This window comes from Populus trichocarpa, chromosome 7 (assembly GCF_000002775.5).
Source record: "Populus trichocarpa isolate Nisqually-1 chromosome 7, P.trichocarpa_v4.1, whole genome shotgun sequence".
NCBI classification, from domain to species: Eukaryota; Viridiplantae; Streptophyta; class Magnoliopsida; order Malpighiales; family Salicaceae; genus Populus; species Populus trichocarpa.
This window is the reverse complement of record NC_037291.2, coordinates 3,270,376-3,296,135: the sequence shown is the minus strand read 5'-3', so window position 1 is coordinate 3,296,135 and position 25,760 is coordinate 3,270,376. Positions and strand designations below refer to the sequence as shown.

Below are 25,760 nucleotides of genomic sequence, written 5' to 3'. Positions count from 1 at the left end.
GCGATTCAAGAAACATCAAGAGATCCATTAAAATTTTTATTGATTGAGGAAAAGATTTAGTCTTTAATTACATAAAATAAACAAAAGGATGGGAAAATTTTCATTCATAAGAAGACAAAAAAATATTTAAAAATGGGTTGTTATTGTATTTTTCTAACCCACAACCAAATCGTTGCTTCGAGAGGAATTTGTACCGTTTGGGAACGTGGTTGAAATCATGTTTTCTCAAATTTTAATTTTGTTTTTGCTAAAATTTATTATTTTTATGTTTTCAGATTATTTTGATGTGCTGATCTCAAAAATAATTCTTTAAAAATAAAAAAATATTATTTTGATGCATTTCTAAGCGAAAAGTATTTTGAACCGCTACCATAATTCCAAACAGGCCCGAATAAAAGTTTTGCTATAATAGAGAGAGAAAGAGATGGATTTTTTTTATTCTATTTATAAACGTGCATCTTTTTTATGTGGGATGCAAATCTCATGACTTTTATCTTAATTATTTTTTCTATATTCCTCTTTTAATTGTTAAGATTTTTTATTTTGTCTTCCTATTTACTATTATTAGGATATGTTAGTTTTTTATTTAAAGAGTTGTAATATCTTTTATAATAATACCATTGATAAATAAAAAAAAATTAAGGTTTTTGTGAGTTTTTCTATAGCTTTAGTATGTTTGTTTTTTAGGGCTTATTTTACTATAAAACCCTAAAAAATAATTAAGTTAAAAATCACAAGATGTACCTCCTGCATCAAATCATCCTGGTATCTTCTAGTTTAAGAATAATAAATTCATTGTTCTTCTTTCCAACACATGATGTTGAGGGGTTTTTTCTTCCCTTAAATATGAAATCCAAGTGAAATTGCTTGTTAAAGATCTAAAACAAAGAAAACTCAAATCATTTGGAACCCTATAATCAAACAATCAATTTAAAAAAATAGTTCTTGTAGTATTTTTATTGATTTTAGATAGAGAGGAACTTGAGACTATCAACTCCTCCATTTATGGTTTAGAGTGTATTGAATTAGTTAAAAAAATAATTAACCGAGATTGTCATTTGATTTAAACAGTTTGGATTCCAAATTTTATTTGAATTTATTTGGATTTCTCAGCTGTCTAGACAGCATTGATGCAGATCTTGAGAGATATGAAGAACTTGTGTAGCCATTATTACTTGCTTGGTTAACCATTCCTTGAGAACCTATAAGGAAATAACCATAGGGACCTGAAGGTTACTAAGATGAAGTTGGCAAACAGAAAGCTTTACACTGTTGATTATAACCAAACTGTTTGAAATCAAAAGTGAACTATCCAAGCAACAGGTAGTCTGTATTACAAAGCAAGAAATGGTAAGTTCAGCTCAAAATAACTTATCATAGAGAGAACACAAAGGTATCTACCATATCAGGTTACCAGCAGAACACTATTGAAACATTCTAGCATAGGCCTTTTTCTCCAGATCATGCCTATCAGCAACCTGTAGAATTTTCAACAGAAGAAAACCTTTAGAAGCAGGAGGAAGGAACTATATAATATTAAGAACAAGAGATGATACAAGAAACAATTTGGGGACCTTCTTCCTAGCACTGGCAAGCTCTTTCTTTATTCCACCTGGGAAAAAAAAGGCTTGTAAGTTGAGAATCCTAACATTCTAGCAAATTCTTAGAATTCATAGTAACCATGAATTCACTAAACTGATTTTGTCAGTGGTAGTGTAACAATGAAACTTGGAGATTAATCATTTGCATAAAATATACAAGTGATACAAAGTAAAAACTCAGTGGCAAAAGACAGACAGAGTTGTGCTCACATGCAACCAACTTTGGTTATAATAATGTTATAAACATGGTCCCTTCAATGACAATAAGAGAAAGAAAAGGATAAAATGATATCATAATTAAGAATGGCAACATAAACAGCCCCATCATTTCCATCACAGCACATCTCAAAATTCTTCTTGCTAAAAAATAACTAAAATGCCAAACAAAAAGAACCACTGACCATCATTTGGCTCCAATTCTAGAGCCTTCTTGAAGCTTTCAACTGCACCATCTATGTCATTGAGTGCCATATGTGACTGAGATCAACACGAAATCATTAAACAGATATCACATCATGAATTTCCTAAAGCTATTGTTGGCATCTAGTGTAGAAGCTACAATAAACAGTCTTACAAAAGCATGTGATATATCTGACATACTAAAACCAACTGGGAGATGAGAATAATATTTGAATTAAAATCAAGAAACACATAACGTTGAGAAATAACACAACATGAAATTACGATCAATTAAAATACATATTAATCAAAAGGACATAATTTCTTATTTTACTGCATGTTAAAATGCTGGTCCTTAAGCTGTATACTCTATGGAATAACATCACACTCACATTATGTTCGGTGTTTCTCCATAAGCATTAAATTTTCAATTCAAGGTTGTTGTTACTTAATTTTGGACCCCACGTGCTGAAGACGGTGTATACCTCTTTTGAACAGAGTGTAGGAGTTTAGCTCATATTCACCAAAAGATTGACAAAGGCACATAAAGAAATATTTTGAAACCTTGTTTGAGTTGTTTTCTGCTCTTTTTATCCTTCCCCTTTACTACCAAAATCATCAGGTTTTCTTAGGTTGATCAGGAGTCTTCATAATGCTAAATTCGTTCTTTTTTATCTGGTCTTTAAGGTTGAATAAATCCCTCAGAATTTGCACTAAAAAAATAGTTCTGCTGCTGTCGCAATTTTTTGGTTCCAACTTAGGCTCTGATTCTGACTCAGTTTCGTACGATATCTGACCATCCTAGGTATATCCTATCACTCATTACATATTGAAAAATTGACGTACACCTTTATTAGGTCCTAGGGATCATTGTTCTTAGAGCAGATTCTCATTTAGATTTGGATGCTCAGTATTGTCAGATCAAGAACCTTTTTGACCAACTAGATTACTACCAGTTTCTGTTCTGTAAAAAGATTTTATCTCACTTCGACTCCTTCATCAAAGTTGTAGTCCTAGACGCGTAGATGAATTTGAGCTTTTGAATCACTTGATTTCAATATCAGAGGCTCAAGATGTTCCCATTTGAATATCTAACGTGAAGGTAGAGAATTCTGCCGTGAGAAGGATATTAACCCGAGTCTGCACTAAAGAAACTCTATTTTTGGCCTAGTTTTGTGATGTTCGTACTTAGTTCATACTCTCAGTCATATCAGGATTCTCGGCATTCGTCAGTTTTTGAGTTAGACCCGGAGATTCCTTTTGACCAACTAGATTACTGCCAGTTTCTGTTCTGTAAAAAGATTTTATCTCACTTCGACTTCTTCATCAAAGTTTTAGTCCTAGACGCGTAGATGAATTTGGGCTTTTGAATCACTTGATTTCGATATCAGAAGCTCAAGATATTCCCATTTGAATATCTAACGTGAGGGCAGAAAATTCTGCCGCGGGAAGGATATAGCCCAAGTTCGCGGGGCTGATTCGAAGGATTTTTTTGGACCAAGGACTAAATCGAAAATTGTTAAAATGAGGGATTGAATTGAAGAAGGATATTGAAAGCTGGAGAGGGTGCTGGATCATCATAAATGACAGGATTGTTTCCACACCGAGTAAGGAAAATGAGACTTTGCAGCTGCACCTTCCATCTGATTTCTTTCCTTTTTTTCGCTGCAAATTCCTGTTGTTTTTCCTTTATCATCATGCCTGAATTTTGGAGCTGCAACCACGTTTTTTCTTTTCTCGTTTGAAAGGGAGCAGCTGGCCCTATGGAAGGAAAGAAAATAGCCACACCCTCCTCTAAAACTGGAAAGAAATCAGACGTAAAGCACCAGCACAAAATCAGAATATTGCAGCTTCCTTTTTCGTTTTTTTTACTGCAAATCAGTAGGGATTTACGTCCTAGAATTAATGCATTAAATCTTTCCTAAATAGAGATATTCTAGACTATATATAAACCCCTCTAATGACCTAGCAAGGGGCGGCAAAAAAAAAGAGCAGAAAAAGAGAGAAAAATAGCAAAAAGAGGGTGAAAAACGCAGAAAAGAGAGAGCATAAAAAGGAGACAGAAAACAGAAAAAGAGAGCAAAAAAAAAACAGCAAAATAAAGAGAAGGAAAACGCAAGTAACAGGGGAACAGAGGGGTTTCTTTCTTTGATCCATAGAGCCTTTGGTTCCCATACATCCTTTCGTCACTGTGAAAGAAACAAAAGAGAGGAGAAAGGAGATGCAGGCGACGGGGAAACCAGTAGAAGCAAGAGAAGAAGAACGTTCAATTCACCAGCACATCAGCTTCAGTATCCTTGTTTCTTCCGTCATCTACCACTAGCTAAGGAGGCACACGTGAGTTGTCTTTTGGTCTCTGGTTATTATTGGCTGCAAAAGGATCTGCAGGTATAGGCCCCAATCTCTCCTCCTTTGTTTTTTTTATAGGCATTCGTTGGTCATTCGGTTGTGAAACTTTTTCTTCCCTCTGAATAGCTGATTTCTGTTTAGACCAAGCCAGCACTTGTCCATTTCTTCCATGATGTTTGAGTTTAGCGGCTGTCCATGTAAAAAGGGTTTGTCTTTCATGTTTAGGAACTGTTACATTTAGGGACTTTGCTTTTGTTTTCCTTACACCCGCTGGAGAAGAAATCAGCCGGCCATTGTTTTGTTTTTCTTAGTGATTGCTCCCAGTTTTATTTTTGTTTTTGCTGTCTGCGTGGGATGAGTTGGATTTGAATTTTTTTTAGTTGCTTAAGCTTATTATAAATTTTAGAATATATATGACAGCTGGTTAGCTTTTATTGCGATTTTTTTTGTGTGTTAATTGTGATGCTTGTGTTTTCGATAAAAAAAATTAAAATTTTTCTTGTATGTTGCATACGGCCAATACCCTAACATGTTTTGAACGCTCTTTTTTTATATACAAAAAAAAACATTGGAAGTTTCGAAAATGTATTTTCGCATGGATTTCTTAAACACCAAAATTGTTTTTCTTGCATTTCTGGATTTTTACAACATGTTTGTAAAACTCCAAAGGGTATTGGCCAATATTCCAAAAAAATATAAAAATCTTATTTTGGGGGGAATTCATCTATTATTCACCGCTAATGTTTGGATAAAGAAATCCTTAAAGGACGAATATCCAAAATATTATTGGGAGTAATAAATCCACACACATCCTTGAAAGAAGCCTTGATTATAATCGAGGACATTTCAATTTTTTTTATCCCACGATTTACGAGCTGTGAGAGTTAAAACACTAAGACAAAAAAAAAATAGATTTCTAAATTTTTGTCCCTCCTCCTTGCGATTTACGAGTCGCAAACCCTTGAAAAACTAAGGGGAAAATGAGCTTTTAAAGCACATGGAACTTCCTTGGGTTTCTATCCTAATAAATTTAGTTTGAATCAAAACCTAGAAAACTGATGGGATTAGAAAACATCAACACCATAGCAATTATAAGACAAACCAAATACTAAGCAGCTTACCTTAGGTATGGCGTACTAGGGGTGCTAATACCTTCCCTTTACGCAACCAGTCCCTTGCCTTAGAATCTCTGAAAGACCAGTTAGGTTTCCTAGTGACCATAATACTAGGTGGCGACTCCTTTACACAAAAAGACCCCGAAACCAACCGATGGTCGCCGCGACGCCGCGCTCCGCTCGCGAGGGTGCGACAAAGGTTATGATCCCTAGTTGTTAACTTAGTTCAGATCTAGCATTTTGGTTAAATTCTAGAACTATTTTCAGAGGCATTTATTCTTGGGAGTAAAATATTGCAAATTATTACCGAAAAGGAAAGGGAAGAAAGAATGAAGATTGTATGTCTAAAAAAACATAAAAGAAAAGACAAGTTTATATTATTACTGATCCTATCAACAATGCAGTGTTGTCAGAGACGTAAGGCACTAAAAGGCATCAAACCTGTAAAATACCCGAGGCATTCACTTGAATGAACCAAGGCAATATGCTATAAATTAAAAAATATATGTATGTATGTATGCATGCATGCATGTATAATAATATATTATAATATATAAATCTAAAATATACATCTTTCCAATTAAGATTAGATCTTTAGAAAATATAAAATACCATAACATTATCATATAAAATTATATTTTTCACCCTTGAAACAAAATAAGAAATTTAAAGTAGTAACAGTGTTGTCAAAGGCGAAAGGGGCTAAAAGACACCAAGCCTATAAAATGCATAAGGTGCTAGGCACTTGCCTAGGCAGCGCTTCCTTAAAAATCATCCCATGAGGCTAATAAAGGCGATGTGGCCTCACCTCACCTTGCCTATAGCGCTTAAGCAAGCACCTAAGCGCCTTTTGACAACATTGCAACAATGTGAAAATTCCTAGTGATAGAAAAAAGCATGGAGCACCTCTGAATAAATCCTTTCATAAAGAGAAGATACAAACCTGGCCTTGGCGGAAAAAAGCCTTTGCATTGTCTTCTCCGTCACACGTGGCAAAGTCTGTGTCCAATAATGCTCCTTTACTATCTCCAAGCTTTAGTTTACAGGCCTAAGGCAAAAATGTTGGGCATCAACCTGTTAGATGACAGGGAAGGCTAAAATGGAGAACATTACAAACCGATGAGAAGAATAAAAATGAAGGGAAGCTACATGTATTATAATCAAGAATAATCTAATAGCATTCTTGATAAATTAGAATTCAAACATACTACAAATATCTTTTTTAATTACAATAAATATCCCTGTGAACTATGACCAGGATAATATTTTCAGGAAGAGTTATTCAATGACCATACAAAACTATTTGTAAATATCTGAGACTTTGTCTTCCGCAGTGACGAGCTCTTCTCTGTACAACACAAAAAAAAAAAGCAATCATCAATCAGATGGAATAAGGAAACTAAAGTCGCAGACTGATAGTGCTAGTTCTCAGCATAACAGGAAAGAACAAAGGACACACCTTCATCTATATCATCCTTCTCCCAACAAATATCCAAGTAGCGCAAAGCCTTACGATATTTTCGAAGAGCCATCTTAAAGTCTTGCTTCTGCAGTAGGAACAGGAGTCAACAAGAAGTTAAAACCAGAAGCATAATCATACAGGCAAATTGGAAGCCAAAGATCAAACTGGCTTAAGGAATTCATAATGTGAAACATATGGGATCACTCACATAACAGGGGTAAAAAAAAAGCACTCTGTATCTAATCTACAAAGTATATTTTCTACCAAATGAAACTAAGAAACAAGTAAAAAAAAAAACATTTAAGCACATGAGCTACCTTGTACTGTTCATTTCCAAAAGCTTTGATTGAATCAACTGCCTTCATCCACCAAGAAATCTCATCAGGCTTTCTGTCTAAATCAGCCGGCCAATCAGGATAAGTATCACCGTCTTTAAAGAAGTTGGATGCCCCATCATCCTCCTCTTCAAGAATTTCCCCACAATCAACAATCACTACATCTTGAGAGGGATGATCACCCACCTCAGTCACAATAAGCTCAATAGAACGAACCAGGCCCATTCCCTTGATTACCTTCCCAAAAACAACATGTTTTCCATCTAGATGAGAAGTTCGAGTGGTGGTAATAAAAAACTGAGACCCGTTGGTCCCGGGGCCCGTATTAGCCATCGACAACATTCCTTTTCTTTCATGTTTCAACTCAAAATTTTCATCCTCAAATTTCAATCCATAGATGGATTCTCCTCCAGTTCCATCCCCAGCTGATATGTCACCACCTTGTACCATAAAACCTTTAACAACACGATGAAAGCGACTCCCCTGCAAGTAAGTATTCAGCCTCCATCAGCTAAAAAAAATTATGTGAAATCACAAAAACAATCTGACTAAAGTGAAGCTTCATAATTTAGCACATCTATTACATGCCAGCAGTCAGAGTTAGGAAGTCATCTCCAAAGTTACAAATTTAAAACTTTTCTCACTGGATAAACTAGGTTACTGCTCAAAAATATGATCTTCCAAAAAAAAACTAGGTGACAATAACTTACTTAACTTCGAAATGTATTAACAGATATCCTAAGACATCCCAAGTTACAAGTTTGACAAAATCCACAAGCCCCAAGAAGCTATACTTTACCAATGAACAAAATTAAACAGACAATAATAAATCGTTTTTTAATTATGATAAAAAAAAAATCCCTTTACACTAAAACCCAGGGCACTCTTAAATTCCATACACAATGCACAAAGCATAATCAAAGCTAGAATATTACAGAAAGAAACATGATAACAAGACAGTATAATCCAGAAAAGTCCATTTCTTTCAATAACAAGCAAGACAGTTAAACAAGAAAATGTTACTCTAATGAAATGAAAAGAGTACAAATTTGAAGACCAAACAATTACAAACATCAAAAAAACACAAACTAATAAAAAACTAATCCCATTTCTTTAAACATAAATCATAAGAATTAAAGAACACGTAAAAAAAACAAACAAAAGAAAGGAAAAGAATGTGCAAAAACAAAGGAAGTCTAAAGAAGAAGAAGAAAATCCTGCAAAGAGTGAAAATGAAGAGAGTACGATTCTGACTTTGTAATGAAGAGGGACACCAGTGTTGGGTCCAATGCCTTTTTCTCCAGTACACAAAGCCCTAAAATTCTCAGCAGTTTTAGGGACAACATCTTTGTAAAGCTCCACTACTATTCTCCCTTCTAGTTCTCCTCCTATACTTATATCTAAAAAACATCTTTGCTTTGCCATCTCTCTCTTTCTCTTGCTTTCTTTCTTTCTCAAATCTAAAACCCTAAAACCCGCTTTTATAGTTTTTTTTTTTAAACTCTAAACAAGAGTAAACTGTGAAGTGAAGTGAAGTGAAGTGAAGTGGGCTCTTTTCTTTAAGTGGCTTGCTGACTGGCCTACGTATGCGGTCGATAGTTTGCGTCTCTTCGGAGTTTGGTTTTCTTTTTATTATTATGAGAGTTTCAACTTTGGCCATAGGATTTGGTTGTGGGACCCAGATATGACTTTGGTTTATAGGTTAGTCAAGAGTCGGCTGAGCATGAGAATGAGAACTGGATTACATGAAATATTTAGGTAATATTCGGTAAAATAATCCTACTTATTTTTTAAAATATTTTTTATTTAAAAATATATTAAAAAAATATTTTTTTTATAATTTTTATAATTTATTTTTGATATTAATATACTAAAATGATCCAATAAAAACCAAAAACTTATTTAAAAAAAAATTATTTTTAAAAAAACACGGTATTACCATAAAAACAAATATGACCTAAGTTCTTAATCAGATAGAAAAAATGGATTCATACAAAAACTAAAGACTATGTATCACACGACACCTTTCTCAAAAAACTTCATGGAGTGAGGTTGTAAAGTGAGTAATAAATGATATTTTATTAGTTATTTTTTTAGATTTATTTTGATAAAGAGATTAGATCGTAGATTCATTTTGATATAGACAAATTGCATAAGAAGAGAGATAAATTTTAGATGAGAGATCAAGTCGTAGATTTGGTATGGTAACCCAGATGGGCTCAAGTCGAGGGTTTTTTATATTTTTTACGTTGTTGATATTTTTCTCAGTTTATTTATTGTTATTATATATTTTTTTTATTATTATTGAAATTAGCCAAGCTTATTAAATACAATTGAGTTAATAACCCAAGTTTTGGATTTTTGTGGCTTTTTTAGGAACGCTGACATTGCCTTAGCATTATTTTTCTACACTGAAAAGAATTCGGGTAGGCTCGAGGCATAGCACGAATCCCTTATTTAGTCATTTCGTATGTATACTTAATTTTTTTTTATGGCACAACAAAAAAATAAATAGCCAATTGAATTTGTAATGGTTGGAATAGAAGAAAAAGAATACAGTGAAAGAATTAAAAGAGAAAAGGTTTTAATAGTCGAGAGTTGTTTTGAATATTAAAAACATTTTGAAATTGTCTGTTTAGATTGATGATTCTGGTAACTAGTTTAACATTCTTTATCTAAAAAATAAACTAGTTTTTATTTTAACAGATTCAACTCTCTATTTAAAAAAAAAAAACAAATCTATTTTAAGACATACTTTTAACAAATACAATTTCTCATTCACCTTAACAATCTCTCACATAAAAAAAAAATATCAAAATAAATTGTAAAGTAGGTGAGGCACTAAACAATGAAAAGTCATTGTATTCGGAAATGTAGATGTTGGCATGAAACCTTTTTTAATGAAGATTATCGGATTTACTTGAGTAAAAAGTGAACACAATATCTTGAAATATTCATCATTTTATGTGTACTCAAACAATAAAGATCATATAGTTCCTCTTCTTACAATTTTGATTCGGGGGGGCGTAACAATGAAAAGTCTTTGTATTGGGAAATGTAGCTATTGGCTTAAAACCTTTCTTAATGAAGATTATCGAATTTACTTGGGTAAAAAGTGAACACAATATCTTGAAATATTCATCATTTTATGTGTACTCAAACAATAAAGATCATATAGTTCCTCTTCTTACAATTTTGATTCGGGGGGGCGTAACAATGAAAAGTCTTTGTATTGGGAAATGTAGCTATTGGCTTAAAACCTTTCTTAATGAAGATTATTGGATTTACTTGGCTAAAAAGTGAACACAATATCTTGAAATATTCATCATTTTATATGTACTCAAACAATAAAGATCATATAGTTCCTCTTTTTACAATTTTAATTCGAGGGGGGCGTAACAATGAAAAGTCTTTGTATTGGGAAATGTAGCTAATGACTTGAAACCTTTCTTAATGAAGATTATCGGATTTACTTGGCTAAAAAGTGAACACAATATCTTGAAATATTCATCCTTTTATATGTACTCAAACAATAAAGATCATATAGTTCGTCTTCTTACAATTTTAATTCTCACAATTGTATTCATTTTAGCCCTAAGCATATACTGATTCCTATAAGTGCTCTAGAAAATTTAGTCATTTTCAATTCGCATATAAGTGGGTATTATTTCATATACACACACATGTGTGTGTATGTGTGTGATTTCTTATTAGAAGTATACTACAATAACCATATATGTATATGTGTGTGATTTCTTATTAGAAGTATACTACAATAACCTACTTGAATTTTTTAAGTTGTGAGAAACATTAAAAGCTTAGTTTATCATGATTTTTACTGCAGGCAACACTATTTATCTTATGAATGGATAAGAGTGCTATTATTAAGTTGACACACTATTCGATTATCCCTTTAAATCTAGATCTTGGAATCTTCAATCAATTAGGTTGGGTCGTCATCATAATAATTCTTTAAATATAGGCCTTATTCACATCCCCCACGATGATTTATCAACTTGCTCTCTTATTACGTCTTTTGTAAGCAAGTCTGCAATATTATCATTTGACTTTACATGGTCAATAAAAATAATATCATTTGAGAAAAAATATCTTGCGGTATTATGTTTTTGATGAACGTGTCAAGATTTATTATTATACATACTGTTTTATGCTCTACCGATAATAAATTGGATATCACAACGTATACATATAGCCGACATAGGTTTTTACCAACTAGAAATACCTAAAAAAATTTGAAACCACTCTACTCCTTCTTCGGCTTTATCAACAACTATAAAATCAAACTCCATAGTAACCATGTAAAGATAAACCCACTTATGGATTTTAAGTCTTTAATATTGCATATCTAGTTATTATCATTATACCCTTCAGATACAATTGAATATCTTGTATAACGCAGCCCATATTTTAAGATACATCTCAAAATTTTAAGAATCCTTATAATAGTCTTCCAATGATTCTTTATATGATTACTTGTATATCTACTTAGTTTGTTAAATGTGCATGTCATGCTTAGTCTAATGTCCTTTATAAGATACATAAGTCTTTCAATAATACATGAATATTCTACCTTAGATATTGCATCACTAGTATTTTTGGATAGATATAGGTTTACGGCAACCAATGTTTTGGCTATATTGTTCTCATTCTTGTCAAATTTGTCAAGAATCTTCTCAATATAATGACATTGAGATAATATTAAGCTATTATGTGTTAAAATTTCTTATTTCTAAAATCACCTATATCTTTCATATCAAACTTATTGGTCAACATTTACCTAGTAATCTTAATTATATCAGTATTACTTCCTAGTATCAGCACATCATCTACAAATGAATAAACAATGGCATGTTGTGTTTTTTTTTTCCATACAAACACATTTATCACATTCATTAGTTTTAAAACTATTTAATAGCATAACATTGTTAAATTTCTCATACCATAGTTTTGGTGGTTGTTTTAAACCATATAGGATTTAACAAGCATATACATATTCATTTCCTTCCCCGGTACTTTGAATCCTTATGGTTATTTCATATAGATTTATTCATCTCTCATTCAATAAAGCAGCTTTAAAATTCATATGGTGTATCTCAAGATCATTAAGCGCAACTCTATAAATTAACATACAAGTAGATGTTATTCTAGTAATTGACGAGTAGATATTAAAGTGGTCGAAGCCTTGCTTTTGCTTGTAATCCTTGACCATTAGTTTGGCTTCGTGTTTATGAATAAATCCATAAACTTTCATCATTTTCTCAAATATACATTTGCACCCTAATGGTTTATCCTAGGAAGAAGATCTATTAATTTTCATGTATGATTTTTCATGATGAATCTTATCTTATTGTTGATGGTCTCTTTCTAGAATGATGCTTTTAAAGTTGGCATTGCTTCTTTAAAGCTTTGAGATTTATTTTTGAACAAATAAGGAAGAAAATCAGGACTAAAGTTTTTAGAAATTTTAGCCCTCTTATTTCTTCTAGGTTTCTCTTTCTCCTCAACTTCTTGAGGAGCACTACTAAAGAACTCACTAATTCTTATAGTAGTCTTTTCTTCTTGTGTATTTTTGCAAGAAAAATTAATTTTAAAAAATGATGCATTCATGTATTATATTTGTGCAAATTAGATATTCCTGATATTCATTTAATATATTATAATACACAAGAAAGTGATAAACGACATTGTTGTTATCGTATCTTATGAATAGATAATTAACAATATTAAGTCACTTTCTTTGGCGGAGGAATTGCAACTTTAGCCACTCTTTCATGTATTTATATAATGATCTTTCACCCTTCCACAACTCATATGATGTCCTGTACAATTTATTTTGAGATTTTTTTATTCAAAAAATAATTTACTAATAAAATAGCATCTCCACACAAGTTTTAAGATAGTTTTGAACCTATCAACATAGCATTCATTATTTATTTCAACATTTATTCTTGCATTCAACAATACCATTTTGCTACAATGAATAAGGAGTTATGTTTTGATGGATTATACCATGTTTAGAATAAAACTCATCAAAAGATGAATCATATTTCCCATCTTTATGGCTTCTTATCTCTTTGATCTTCATGATAAATAAATTTTTAACCTCGCTTTTGAAATGCACTTTTAAGTCCTTATCTTTGCTTTTCAACCAATAAACATAACAAATTTTGTTCAAAATAAAAAAATACCTTTTACCACATCTAATTTACAAAAACTTTAAGTCACATATATTTGTGTGAATTAATTCTAGATGCTCACTGCTTTTTGTCTATGGAATAAAAAGATGCCTTAGTCAATTTAAATTTTACTCCGATTTCATACTTGTGGTTTTGATCAATATGAGATTTTGAGAGTGAATATAAGTTACTAATCAATTTTAATGTTTTATAATTAACATGAACTAATTTATTATGTTATAAACTCAACCAAATAAATAAAAGAATGATCTTTATTAATATATTTTTTAGGTGCCGTAGTCATAAAATTGAGTTTAAATAGCTCATCACATAACATTCCTTTCCCATAAGCATTCCACTCTTGGAGAAGACAAACTTATCATGGTCAAACCAACATAACCCCATTCTTGCTATATAATGAGCTAGAAACTAAATTATTTCAAATATAAGAAGCATTAACCATATTGTTTTGAGTTAACTCTTTTTCAAAAACCATCCTTAGCACTACCTTTTCATGCCTAGGATCTTGCATGCAAAAGAGTTGCCTAGTCATCTTTCCCGAACCAAGTCTTGTCCTAAACTCTGTGCCTCAAACTTGGTCTAGGTTCGAGTCCGAGGTTCCCAGACTATGTCCCAACCCAAACCCTGACCACCTAGACCAACTCTTGGTCCGAGCCCCAAGCATGATCCACGCTCTTTTCAATTTTAGCTATTTAGATCTACTCACATTTGTATCAACGTACTTGATAAAAAAATAGCGTAATCTCGTCTCCAAAAAGTCGATGCTTGAGTGGAGAAATGCACAAGTTTAAGCATGTAATCAATAGCTACACCAATTGAATTGTTGTATGGCTTGTGCAGGTATTGAGTCCACAGTGGCCATGAGCCTAGATCTGTTTTCCTTACGCAAAGCATAAGCTTCTGGTCCAGTTAATAATTGTAAATTCGTGCAGCTCTTACATCCCGCAAGAAGCCCTGCAAGATCTCAAGTAAAAACATGTGTAATAAATATTGTAAAATTTCCCATCAATTGCTGATCAGCAATTGAAAACAATCTTGCAAGCTTCACTTCAAGTGCTAGTTTTTAGGTTGAAAGGCCATGCTATTTTCTAGGATGGCAAGACGTTCTTGCCTGGTTTGATTTCGCTATTTCTATTTGACTGCTACAGTTTTCAAATGTTCAATATATAGTGCATGCAAAAACTTGGGCACCCCTCTATTCAATAAGTAATCTTTCAAGAAATGTTTCCATAAAATTACAAATTAAACGTGTGGTGCCTCACGAGCAGGGTACAATGGCCAGATTTGGTTAATGCCGTTTATGTTCGTTACCTTCTAACCATCTGAGAAAATAGGGAAAATCATTTCGTCATCTAGCCACCATAGTAGCCAAACAAAATTGGATAAATTTCATGCTTCCTTCTACCACTCATTAACCCAACTACATGCGTGACAGAGATTTTGATAAAATGAATGTTACTGTTTTCATGTACCTTCTTCTCAACTACACGAATAAATAAGATACTGGTTCCTTTGTCAAAATTAGCAACCATACACTTGATTAGTACAAATCTGGAGCAGCAACAAATGCAGCAGAGTTTTTGAGTGTCTTCCGTGCACGCCAACAAACAGCATTTGCTGTTTCCGATGTTCCCAACTGTTTAGTGCAAAATGTTAACAGTAAGTAGTATTGAACAATGTAAAAAAATTCATCTAAATCAACAATGAGGTAGCCACACAACAGAATGTGGCTTTTGAAGATAAAGCAGCATGAGGGAGTGAGTAAAGTTAGGAGCAATGGCAGAAAGTGGTGCAGTCCCATGTACATTAAGTCAGGCAATAAAAGACCATGAGAATTTGAATTTCCAGTGAAAAATGCAGGAGCTGATTTCCTTTATCAATCCAGCTGCTAGGATATGCTCATAGAGCATTGCCACGTATGCGTTTCATTCAGGAAGTGGGTGGTTTGGAGGAGAATAAAAGAAGGACAAACGAGTACTTTAAAGAAAGTAAACGTACAACAAGATTACCTTAATCTCCATCGAGTGGTAATTTTGCCACAAGGTCACATCTTGGCCATAAGTTGCGAGTGCAGATTCATATAGTTTTCGGGCATTTGCAAGGCAATCCTTATCACCAACAGATGCAAGGTTCACTTCCAACTCGATGCAACATCTGTACAAAACAAGACCAGGATGGGGTAGTGCGAGAAATCTGCAAATTAAAATCAAGATGCAGGTTTAGCTACTACAAATTAATTAGCAAAGCAGATAGAAAACTTGAGGCAGATTATAGAGTTTGAATTTTTTACCAGAACAATCTTAAACTTACAAATTATTTTGAGAACTGGAAAGGCTTTTTGTATATAGTATGTCACATACTGTTTTCACAGCTTATTGTGACATTGAGCAGGTACTTTACAGACAAGTTTCTTTAACTGATAATTTAGTAACTTACCGCTTATATGTCTTTCTTGCTTTATGAATTCCATCCTTCTGAAGCATAAAATTTACAATAGCAGAAGAGAGGGAAAATCCATCATCACTACCACCATCTTTGGCTACTGAGATAAGAGATATCTCAACCAGCTTGTCCAGATATTTCTTTTGTTTTGCAAAAACATTGAGTGCCTGTAGCATGAGATTATATTAAAAATTGGTTTGGACCCTAAAAGAGCTTTATCCTGATAGATTAAAAGGAAGGTTAAAACATTAAAAAGAAAAATAGTAGTTCAACAAAAAGAAACTTGTTTGAAAGCAAAACAATTGCATCATGGCATCAAGAGCTAATGTAGCTTTAATTAACCCATTAGAATATTTGCAGAGACAGTTTTACATGTTATTCAACCAAAAAGAAACAAACCTCGGACACTAAAGGAGGAGGACTAGGGGAGGGAGAAAAGAGAATGAAAGGAGAAGTACTGATGTTTTTTCTATACAAGAATATTAATAATTTGTTCTTTTATTTGTAATTTATAAGGCAATAGAGCTCCCCTAATTTTGATCGGGTTTCTGTTTAGGCAAGCATTTTACACAGACAATAACATATTTCTCAACAGACAGCTCTAAATAAAAACTAATAGAAAAGGTAAATCAACTGGGGCTGGAAGCATAAAATTCACATTTTTTAATAATGCCACAAACTTTAATAGCAGGGAATGGGTTAGAGTACAGGAGTATAGAGAGCATACCATTAGCCATAAGTCCTCAGCTTGTGATATTGACACTTTAGTCAATGCACTTCTAAGGAGTCCTAACACATATTGGAAATCATCCTTACTTGGTGCAGAAGTATCATCAGTAAAAGATTTTATTTCCATAGAGGCCCTTAAAATCCACAACTTTTCTGAATCTGAGAGTTTTCCGCTGCAAAGCCTGTCTGCAAGTTTTCTGGCTTCATCAAACCTACCAAGTTGCAGGTAAAATGAAACATATTGACAAGCAAGATCCTCAGTCATGTATCCCACCACATCAGCCTTCTCGTATACCACCAAAAGGTGTGAAATATAATCTTCAGTGGGGCTGGAGACCTTAGAAGGATCGTTTTCTCCTCCTTTGGGAGCAATAGCATCCATCAAAAACTTTATATATAAATTAAACATCATTGGAGAAGGCAGAAATTGTAAAGCCTCCTCATATACCTACGTACAGAAAATCAACCGTGATCATGATAGAGCACTCGGCACATTATCTGAAAAGCAGTCAGATGATATACCTACTTTTCAATTTTTGTAACCAATGACTCGAACACTTGTCAGATATCAAAATTTCACTAATTCATAAAAATCATACCTGAATTGCCTTTTGAAACTGAGGAAGCGCTAGAGTTACGCTCATCTCTGACATACTCTTAGAATCAGTCATTTCAAGTCTTGCAAGCCAGTCCCAATATTCTGGTTCTCTGGAAAAGTCTCTTTTCATATCACTTAGCATCTCCTTATGCATTTCTTCTGAATGAGTCAAGTCTGTTGCTTCCAGTATCTCTAATAACCTCTTTCTCAAGCCAAAACTAGAAGGCAGAGCTTCAACAGCTCCAGTATAGATTGTCTGAAGAATGAGCAAACCTTTCTCTCGAAACAAATCCACTTTCTTCTCTGACACCTCAGTACCAGCATTTGATCCATCATCATTTCCCCTTTCTTCATCAAGCAACATATCGTAATCATGAACCACATTTTCCTTCTCCTCTCCGAGCGCTACCTTCCGCACCCTTAACTTGTTAAGATATGTCAATTCCATCCGAAGATACTCTACCCAAAGATCCTCTGAATGTGGGCATACCCTCAAACCATTCTGCATAAGAGCACGAGCAGCTGAAACATTCAAGTTATGATCAAATTCCCAAGCTGCAGCATAAATCCAAACTCCAGGCGCCTTTGGATGAAACCTAATTAATTGAGCCAAAACCTACAAATGAACAAAGAAAAAAAAAGACATGATTTCACTGAAAAAAGAAAAAAAAATCCATCCCCAATAATGACAATAATTACCAATTAAACGAAGTGAACAAATCAAAAACAACAAAACTCCAAAATCATAAACAACTAAGCACCTAAACAAGAGAAAAACCAAGAGGGGATTGTTAATTCTACAATAGAAGATCCATTAAATGAGACAACGCCTAAAATGATAAGAAAAAAAATCCCTCCTTTATGAATCACAACAAGTGACAGTACCAACCGGCCTCTAAAATCACAAACTTCAAATTTCTAGATAAGAGCAAGATACAACCCAAAATGGTATCTTTATTTCTCCAAAAACAACAACGATAACACACTGAACAACACTAACCAAAGCGATCAAACATACAATTATACATCCAAAGAACCAAAACCCAGATAACCAAACAGAATAAAGCCAAAATGGGTACCCTTAAATTCACAACAAAAAAAAAACAGAGTTATTAACACTAAGCAAACCACGACCTCCAAAATAAAAGCTCTCACCTTTTTCATTCTTCCATTCTTTTTATCCTTACAAAACTCCAAATACCTAAACCAAAGCTCTAAATCTCCCTTAAACCTCATAACAGCAATTCTATAAATCTCAACAATCCTTGAAATCCCAGCAAAGTCAGAAACAGACTTTTTATTTCTCCTCCTCCTCTTATCCCCTTGCTTCTCCAGCTCGCGCGCCACTGATTTCTTTCGTAGTCTACGTAGTGAGTCAAGTTGAGTCTCGTAATCAATATATGCTAAGAAATCTTGCTTTAAAGGACTTGGCCTCTTCAATCTGTACTCAAATTTTCTTCTTTGTTTCACTATCTCTGCTATTTCTTGCCGCGTGAATATGCCTTTACGTTCTAGGTCGTCTAGCTCGTCGACCATCCGTTCGAGCTTGTATTGGACTGTGTCCGCCATGGCTGTTTTCGGGTTTGGTGAGTTCACTACGCGCTGGACAGCTAGAAAAAGGAGGGGTTTTTTGAGAGATTTGTGTTTAGGGTTTAAGAAAGGTAGTTGTCGTAATAAGAGACAACATCTTAAAGTTCAATATGGACTGGGCTGCTAGTTGGGCCAATGATTATAAGGCTGTTTCTAGTTAAGACTTGAAAACCTAATCACATATCTGATCCCGTTTAGGGCCGGGAGATTCTCAAGTCAATCCCTATAATGGTAAAAAACTCAAGTCTTTTCTAAAATAATATTGTTTTTTTTTTAAATTAAAAATTATAAAAACAAAGTAATTTATTTTACACAAATTAAAAAATTCATTGGAATTGATTGTAACAATCAATTGGACTGGGATTGACTCACTAAGTCACTCATGTTGGGCCGAGTCAATTGAGTCATAAGTTAATTTTTAACGTAAAAAAAAATATAAGAAAAAAATACATTGATGTAATGGATATATTGTTTTATATTATTTTTTTTAATTGAGAAATAAAAGGATAGTATTTACGCTTATTAAAAAACATATATGAACAAATAAATCAACAAGGATTTGTTAATGCTAATCTTAAATACTCAAGTAGAGAGTTAATCTTCATATTAAAGGCAAAAAATAAATTCACATGCAAATAATTTGCTTTAATTGTGCCTTTTTATTTTATACATTTTGTTTAATTTATCTAGATTAATTCTAGTTTCTAAGAACAAATGGTCTTCATTTTTATAAATCCATCATAGAAATATAACTTATATATAAAATATAAAAGAAAAAAATGAAAGATGAATTACAATAATATCTTTAAAGTATTATAGATTGAAGAAAAAATAAAAAAACATTAATTACTATTTAAAAAAAATAAACAATTTTAAAAATAACAAAGAGATATTAATTAAAATTAGAAAAAAATATTAAAAAAAAAAACAAGTCGCGACTGCATTTAGCCAAGAGTTAAAAAGCCTAGGCACATATAGACCTAGATACCCAAGGTTGCGCACCTAGTTTAATTTTTTTTAACAAACAACACATCGTTTATTATGGTATATGACTCACTACTAGAAAATTGAAAAACAATAACGGAAACTCTGACATAAAATATTTTGTCTCTATTTATCGATAAAAATCACAACGAAAATTTTTTATCGATAATTTCAATGATGGAATAATATATATATATATATATATATATATATATATATATATATATATATATATATATATATATTGTTAGCAATTTTATAGGCATGGCTAACATGTCAAATTGCCGATGAAATTTTGATAAATGATTTTAAAATAAATTAAAACTCGACAATTCCTCATCTCTCCTCCATTTGTTCTTCTTTCTTAAAATAAAAACACATCAGCCCTTCCTATTAACTCTAACAGAATACCTTCCCCCGTCACAAATATGGTGTTGAAATCATACCTCTCTTCTACCCATCTCAAGTTTGATTTCTTCTTCTTCGTTTAATAAACTTAAGGTTTGACATTATTAAATCCTATGTTATGGTTAGGTTTTTTTAACTGATTTGGGGGTGATTTATTTGCCATTTGGTTTACGTGATTTGGGGTTTTATGGGTTTTGTTGATTTTTGCATGTTGGTAATAAAGAAAGATTTTTTTTTAATATTAGGTATTGTTTTAAATTATTATTATTTTATGGGTTTAGTAAAGGATTTATTTTGTTGATAATTTAAATAGTTTCATGGTGAAAAGACATGAATTAAGTAGAATTTTGAGTTAAATGTGAAGTTGTGAAATGAAATTGAAATGAGAGATTATTGTTTAAATTTTGATTGAAGGTTAAAATGTGAGTTCAAGATTAAACTGGAAACTTTTATTGTAGCAAGCTATGGTTTTATGTTTTAATAAGTGCAAGATCTTTGAGTTTTGTAATGAATGGTGATACATGAATTAATTGTTATTAGTACTCTCATTTATTGTTGGGATTGTGACTTTTGGGATTATAACTTATTTACGAATATACAAAGAAAAATTATGATTTTTATGAATGTCTAGAAGTATGTGTTTTTTTTGGTTTAGTATCATTGTGTTAATTATTTTTTCTTAGGTATCATGTATTAAAAAAGAAACAAATTCAAGTTCAACAAGAGCGATATTGCTTCATCAAGTAGTAGTGTCGTATAATTGTGTTATGAATCTATATGATGATTATAAAGAGACATCTAATATACAAGTTACCGACCAATGCTCAACCACTAAAGACAATAGAGCATGCATCATTTTCTTCGATAAAGCATGTTTCAAGCAGAATAAAAAGGCATGTAATTAATGTTTTGTCACATGATGTTATTTGTTTGTCTTAAGTTTTACATTACATAAAAATGACTTTGATGAATTGAGTTTCAAGGTTACCGATATTGAAGCTGCATGTCCGCTCACCTCTATAATGAAGTGGTCATTCGAATAAACATTGTTTGAATGGAGTCAGTTTCATGAGTATCCTGAATGAATGTATATACTAGATGTATAAGGTTAATAATCTCTGATTCGAGTTACTAGTCTTTTAGATTTTAAAAACTAATTAATGTATGAAATCAGTTAAAAAAGAATTTTGGTGGGATGAGAGCAATGAGGTGCTTGTCAGGAGAGTGTGGGAAAACCACGGTGTAACTAGGTAAGTTTAAATCAAATTATGTTATATTATTGCAAATTCATCATGTTTTATTTCCTTATATTGTTTTTACTTAACAAATTTTTGTAACAAATTTTTGTATCAAGTTGCGTGATTTATGATACGATGCCTGTAAACAAACTATTAGGAAAGCCAACTCTAATGATGTTGAGAAGCGAAAATGATATAAGTTGAGGCTTGTTATAGAGAGTAATTGAGAATTGTTTCAATAATTTATGGAATAAAAAAGCTTTAAGAAGCGCTCCTGATCCGTTACACATAACAAAAATAAAGAAATGCACGGTTCAATGAGCAAACACATTAGAGAAGAAAAGAAAGGAGGAAAAATTTTGGGTGCGTGCGAACCAAATTTAATGGAGTTATAAGAGGACTCATATAAAGAAGGGAGACAAGGGAAAAGAGAAAAAATTTATCGATACAGGAGCAAAAATATTCATTATAAGGTTTTTTTTATAATTATCATTGCCTTAATAATATTTATCTGCATCAATAGTATGATTTAATTTAGAAATTTGACTTATTTTTTTTAATTTTATAGGAGCCATATATCACCAACATGGCTATAAAATTTAGCAATGCTTTTTATGATCCTCAACTATTGTTAGAGACTACTGCAAGTGATAGACTCAATAGGAATTGAGTTTATGGCATGCCTATGACATCAATCTAAGAAATGAGGGAAAACCAAGTTGTTTTAACTATAGGCATACCATATTCCACTCCAAAATAATGCATCATAGAACTTTGATGAACTGGTTTAGAATATGGTTCAAGAACAATTATCTATTGAGATTCAGAATATGAGAGCAGAAATGAAAAAAGATCTATGGCAAATCTCAGAGCATAAATAAGGGCAAAAATGAAAACAAAATCATAACAAAAAAAATAAGATGTATTGGGAATGAATGCATATATAGATATACCTTTTCCTCCCCTTCCAGACCTTCTAGTTTATGACATTTTCCTCCACCTTCTAGACCTTTTGGTTCAGGATCTTATGAGTTTTAATGTATTGTTCATATATACATTTGCTTAAAAATTGATTGTGTATGAAATATTATTTATCTTATTATTGTGAATTATTTAAATATAATGTGAAATTTGTATAAGTACATTTTATTTTGGTCATACGTTTTTGTTGTGGTTTATTGTGAATTATGGTTGTGGTTTATTGATTTTATAATTGTTGTTGTTGTTTGTTTGATTGTTTAGGTGATAATTATAGGCTAAGGGATTACAACTAAAAAACAAAAAAACACAAATGGAATCAGGATTGAAAATTTTTATCATCAATTTTGTTGCCAATGGAGTTTCTGATGGAAAATAGATCGGAAAATCTTATTTTTTGGCATGATTATTTTGTAAGCAATTAAAAATACCAATGGAATATAGCTTAAACGCCGACAGAATATTCAATTAGTGTTGTCCAATTTTATGGTAGAGTCTTGTCATTCATAAGATAATTTTCTGGTTACCTATTGTGATTGAGAAATCAAGGTCCAAGTCTTTAAACTTCAAAAATCCATTTTCAACTTGCTTTCATATGAAAATACATTAAAAATCCTAGTAACCTCAATAAACTCATTTTCAACCCAAAACACCCTCTAATCACTCTTAAAAAATAAAAACTAAACAATTTTTAAAAAAAAATTATGGACCCAAATTTACTTTTTTCCATCAAGGACGTTATAAGGCAACACCATCTCCTTTAAACACCTTTTGTAAAAATAAACTTATTAACATCAAGATTGAATTTTTTTATAACTAAAATATAATTATTTGAGCACTTTTTCTATCCTCAACTTTTTCCCATGACTTTTCTTACCTTGTTTAATTTTTAGCATGAAAAAATATCAGCTTTGATACCAGCAAATTCACAATAAGTTTTTTAGAATTATTTTGTTATAGCTTGTTTGTAATTCTGAGAATTGAATTCAATTTAGAAAGTTAAATGAATTTTTGTGTTTAGAACTCTTTTGAGAGTATTGATTGGACTGATTTCTCATATGATTTAGTTTTGCATCTTTTTTATAAATTGAAATTTTTATAAATTCAATTTATAAGAATTCAATTTATAAAAAAGATGCAAAACTAAATGAGGAATTCAATTTATAAAAAAGGTCCAAAACTAAACCGGATGGGAGATCCTCTAGTTTACTAAAGTAATCTCTTTATTTTTCTTAGCCAATTATGCGTGGATGATTGAGTTTTTTTGTAACAAAAAGAAATAAACATTATACAAATATTTCTCTATTAAGGACATTAATTTTCAATGCTCAGCAACCTAATTTCAGCTATTCAATCAGATTTATATCAAGCCAAAAACATATATATGAGTGGCCGAATTTTAACATATTTTCAACTTGAAATGGGTCGAAGTCATCCCCGCAAATAAGACTCCATATCCGGGAATTGATGCAATCTAAAGCCAAAGCCAGTCAATATATATATATATATATATATAAAGGAAAAAGAGAAGAGAAGAAAAACAAAGAGAAATCATCTATGTTTTCTTGCTAATTAAATGACATGATTTTCCCAATCAGCGTCGAGCTTGTACATGCCATGGCAGTTAATTGTAACGATGGGACTAATGAAGGAAGGAAGGAAAGAAACAATATTTTAGATGAAGTCGATAACACTTAGCAGAGGTTGAAACAGCAAAGGTAATCAAAGCAGCTCTCTGAGCAATCATAACAGCAGGAACAGCTGCATCCCCCGTCAAACACAAACACAAACAATCAATTACATACTCAAAAGAAAATTGGATTTTTTCTTTTGATTCAGAACGGAAAAACAGAAGACAAACCCAATAAAGATAGAGGAAATAATAATAAAGATACCATTCGTTGACAGCTTTTTCCTGTTCATCTTCTTCTACGTGGTAATCCCTGTCAATGGCCATTGTTGCTGGTGGCTCCATCTCTCTCTCTCTCTCTCTCTCTCTCTCTCTAGATTGTTGTTAACTGTTTGCTAACCAAGCAAGGCTCTTTTCTTTTTTGTTCTTTAGAGAAAAGAAGGAATGGGAAGTGAAAGTGAATGACATTGACAGGGAAGGGTCGAAGGGATGGGAAAGGAAATAAACAAGTGCCTATGATCACGTGAATGCATTCCTCTCTTTCCATTTCTTTATTTGTTTTAGTGTTTAATAATGAATAAAGATAATTCATCAATAAAAATAAAAGACATTTTTTATAATGGTGTCTTTAGTAATAACACCTTTATTGACTATGCTATCGATGAAAATAAGTTGAATAAGAAAAATAATATTTAAATTGTCAGAATTTTTTTATAATATTATAAAATTTAGTATAATTGTTTAAACTTGAAAAATCTTAACCTAATTATTTGCTTGACTTAGATTTAAAATCAAATCATATAGAAATTTTTCTGATATGATTTTATTAGCTGGATAGATCTGAAAAAATAAATCAACTCAATACAAAATAATAAAATTAAATAAAAACATGAAATTTAAAAAAAAAACTAAAAGATAAAAAAAGGTCAAAAAACTTTTATTATATAATAAAAATATATATAAACCACAATAAAATTAAATAAAACCTCATCCCTTTAAAAAGTAAAAAACTCATATTAAAAAGATGAAAAATTGAAAAAAAAACTCAAAAAAATAAAAAATAAAAAGAACCCAAATAGACAATAACAAAATAAATTTTTTTATTTTTTTAAAATCATATTTGAGACCAGCACATCAAAACAATCTGAAAATATAAAAAAAAGTTATTTTAAACAAAAAAACAAATTCAAAATTTTTGGGAACGCGGTTTGCACCACGTTCCCAAACACACCCTTAGGTAAAGGGTTGTTTTTTTAAGTTTTACCAGTCGAATATCCAACTCAATATGATTTTTTTTTGTTTTTTTATTTTTAATTCTCTCTTTAAAACTTTTTAACCCTTCACAAAATCACACAAGTCAATTAGTGTAAAGAATCTTAAATACAAATAATGTTAGTTTTGAAGTCATATTTAAAATATTAATATTAGATATAATTTTAAATATAAAATTGTATCATTAAATATCATTCGAATCTTCAATATTTATAATAACTATATATAAAATTATGTAATTAAATATCATACGTATAAATTATCTATACTAATAGTGGATTTTTGTTATTTATACTGTGAAATTTAGTTAAAAAGTATTAAATATATAAATATATTAAAAAAAGTTAAAAAAAATTTAGTAAAATATTAGGTAGAGTGCAGATTAGAATGATGAATCATACACGACCTAAAT

General features: G+C 31.8%; 2 protein-coding genes and 1 long non-coding RNA gene across 3 annotated transcripts; all 3 read right to left on the bottom strand.

The window, feature by feature from the left end:
- Positions 1–1,221: 1,221 nt before the first annotated feature.
- On the bottom strand, positions 1,222–8,793 carry LOC7477961 (peptidyl-prolyl cis-trans isomerase CYP40). The gene is made up of 8 exons (XM_002310703.4): positions 8,516–8,793; positions 7,244–7,744; positions 6,924–7,011; positions 6,760–6,812; positions 6,408–6,512; positions 2,003–2,078; positions 1,575–1,612; positions 1,222–1,478 (listed from the first exon to the last, which is right to left on the bottom strand). Exons 1-8 carry the CDS (start codon positions 8,684–8,686, stop codon positions 1,425–1,427), a joined length of 1,086 nt encoding a protein of 361 aa, XP_002310739.4. The 5' UTR covers positions 8,687–8,793; the 3' UTR covers positions 1,222–1,424.
- A 6,029-nt stretch (positions 8,794–14,822) lies between these two features.
- On the bottom strand, positions 14,823–18,922 carry LOC7477962 (uncharacterized). The gene is made up of 6 exons (XM_002310704.4): positions 18,404–18,922; positions 17,250–17,864; positions 16,649–17,098; positions 15,916–16,088; positions 15,489–15,672; positions 14,823–15,115 (listed from the first exon to the last, which is right to left on the bottom strand). The coding sequence occupies exons 1-6, from the start codon at positions 18,815–18,817 to the stop codon at positions 15,020–15,022; spliced, it is 1,932 nt and encodes a 643-aa protein (XP_002310740.3). The 5' UTR covers positions 18,818–18,922; the 3' UTR covers positions 14,823–15,019.
- Positions 18,923–23,983: 5,061 nt separating this feature from the next.
- Positions 23,984–24,599, bottom strand: LOC127905587 (uncharacterized). Its single transcript, XR_008059734.1, has 2 exons — positions 24,342–24,599; positions 23,984–24,207 (listed from the first exon to the last, which is right to left on the bottom strand). It is a non-coding gene; the product is annotated as an uncharacterized LOC127905587 (long non-coding RNA).
- Between the last annotated feature and the right edge of the window lie 1,161 nt (positions 24,600–25,760).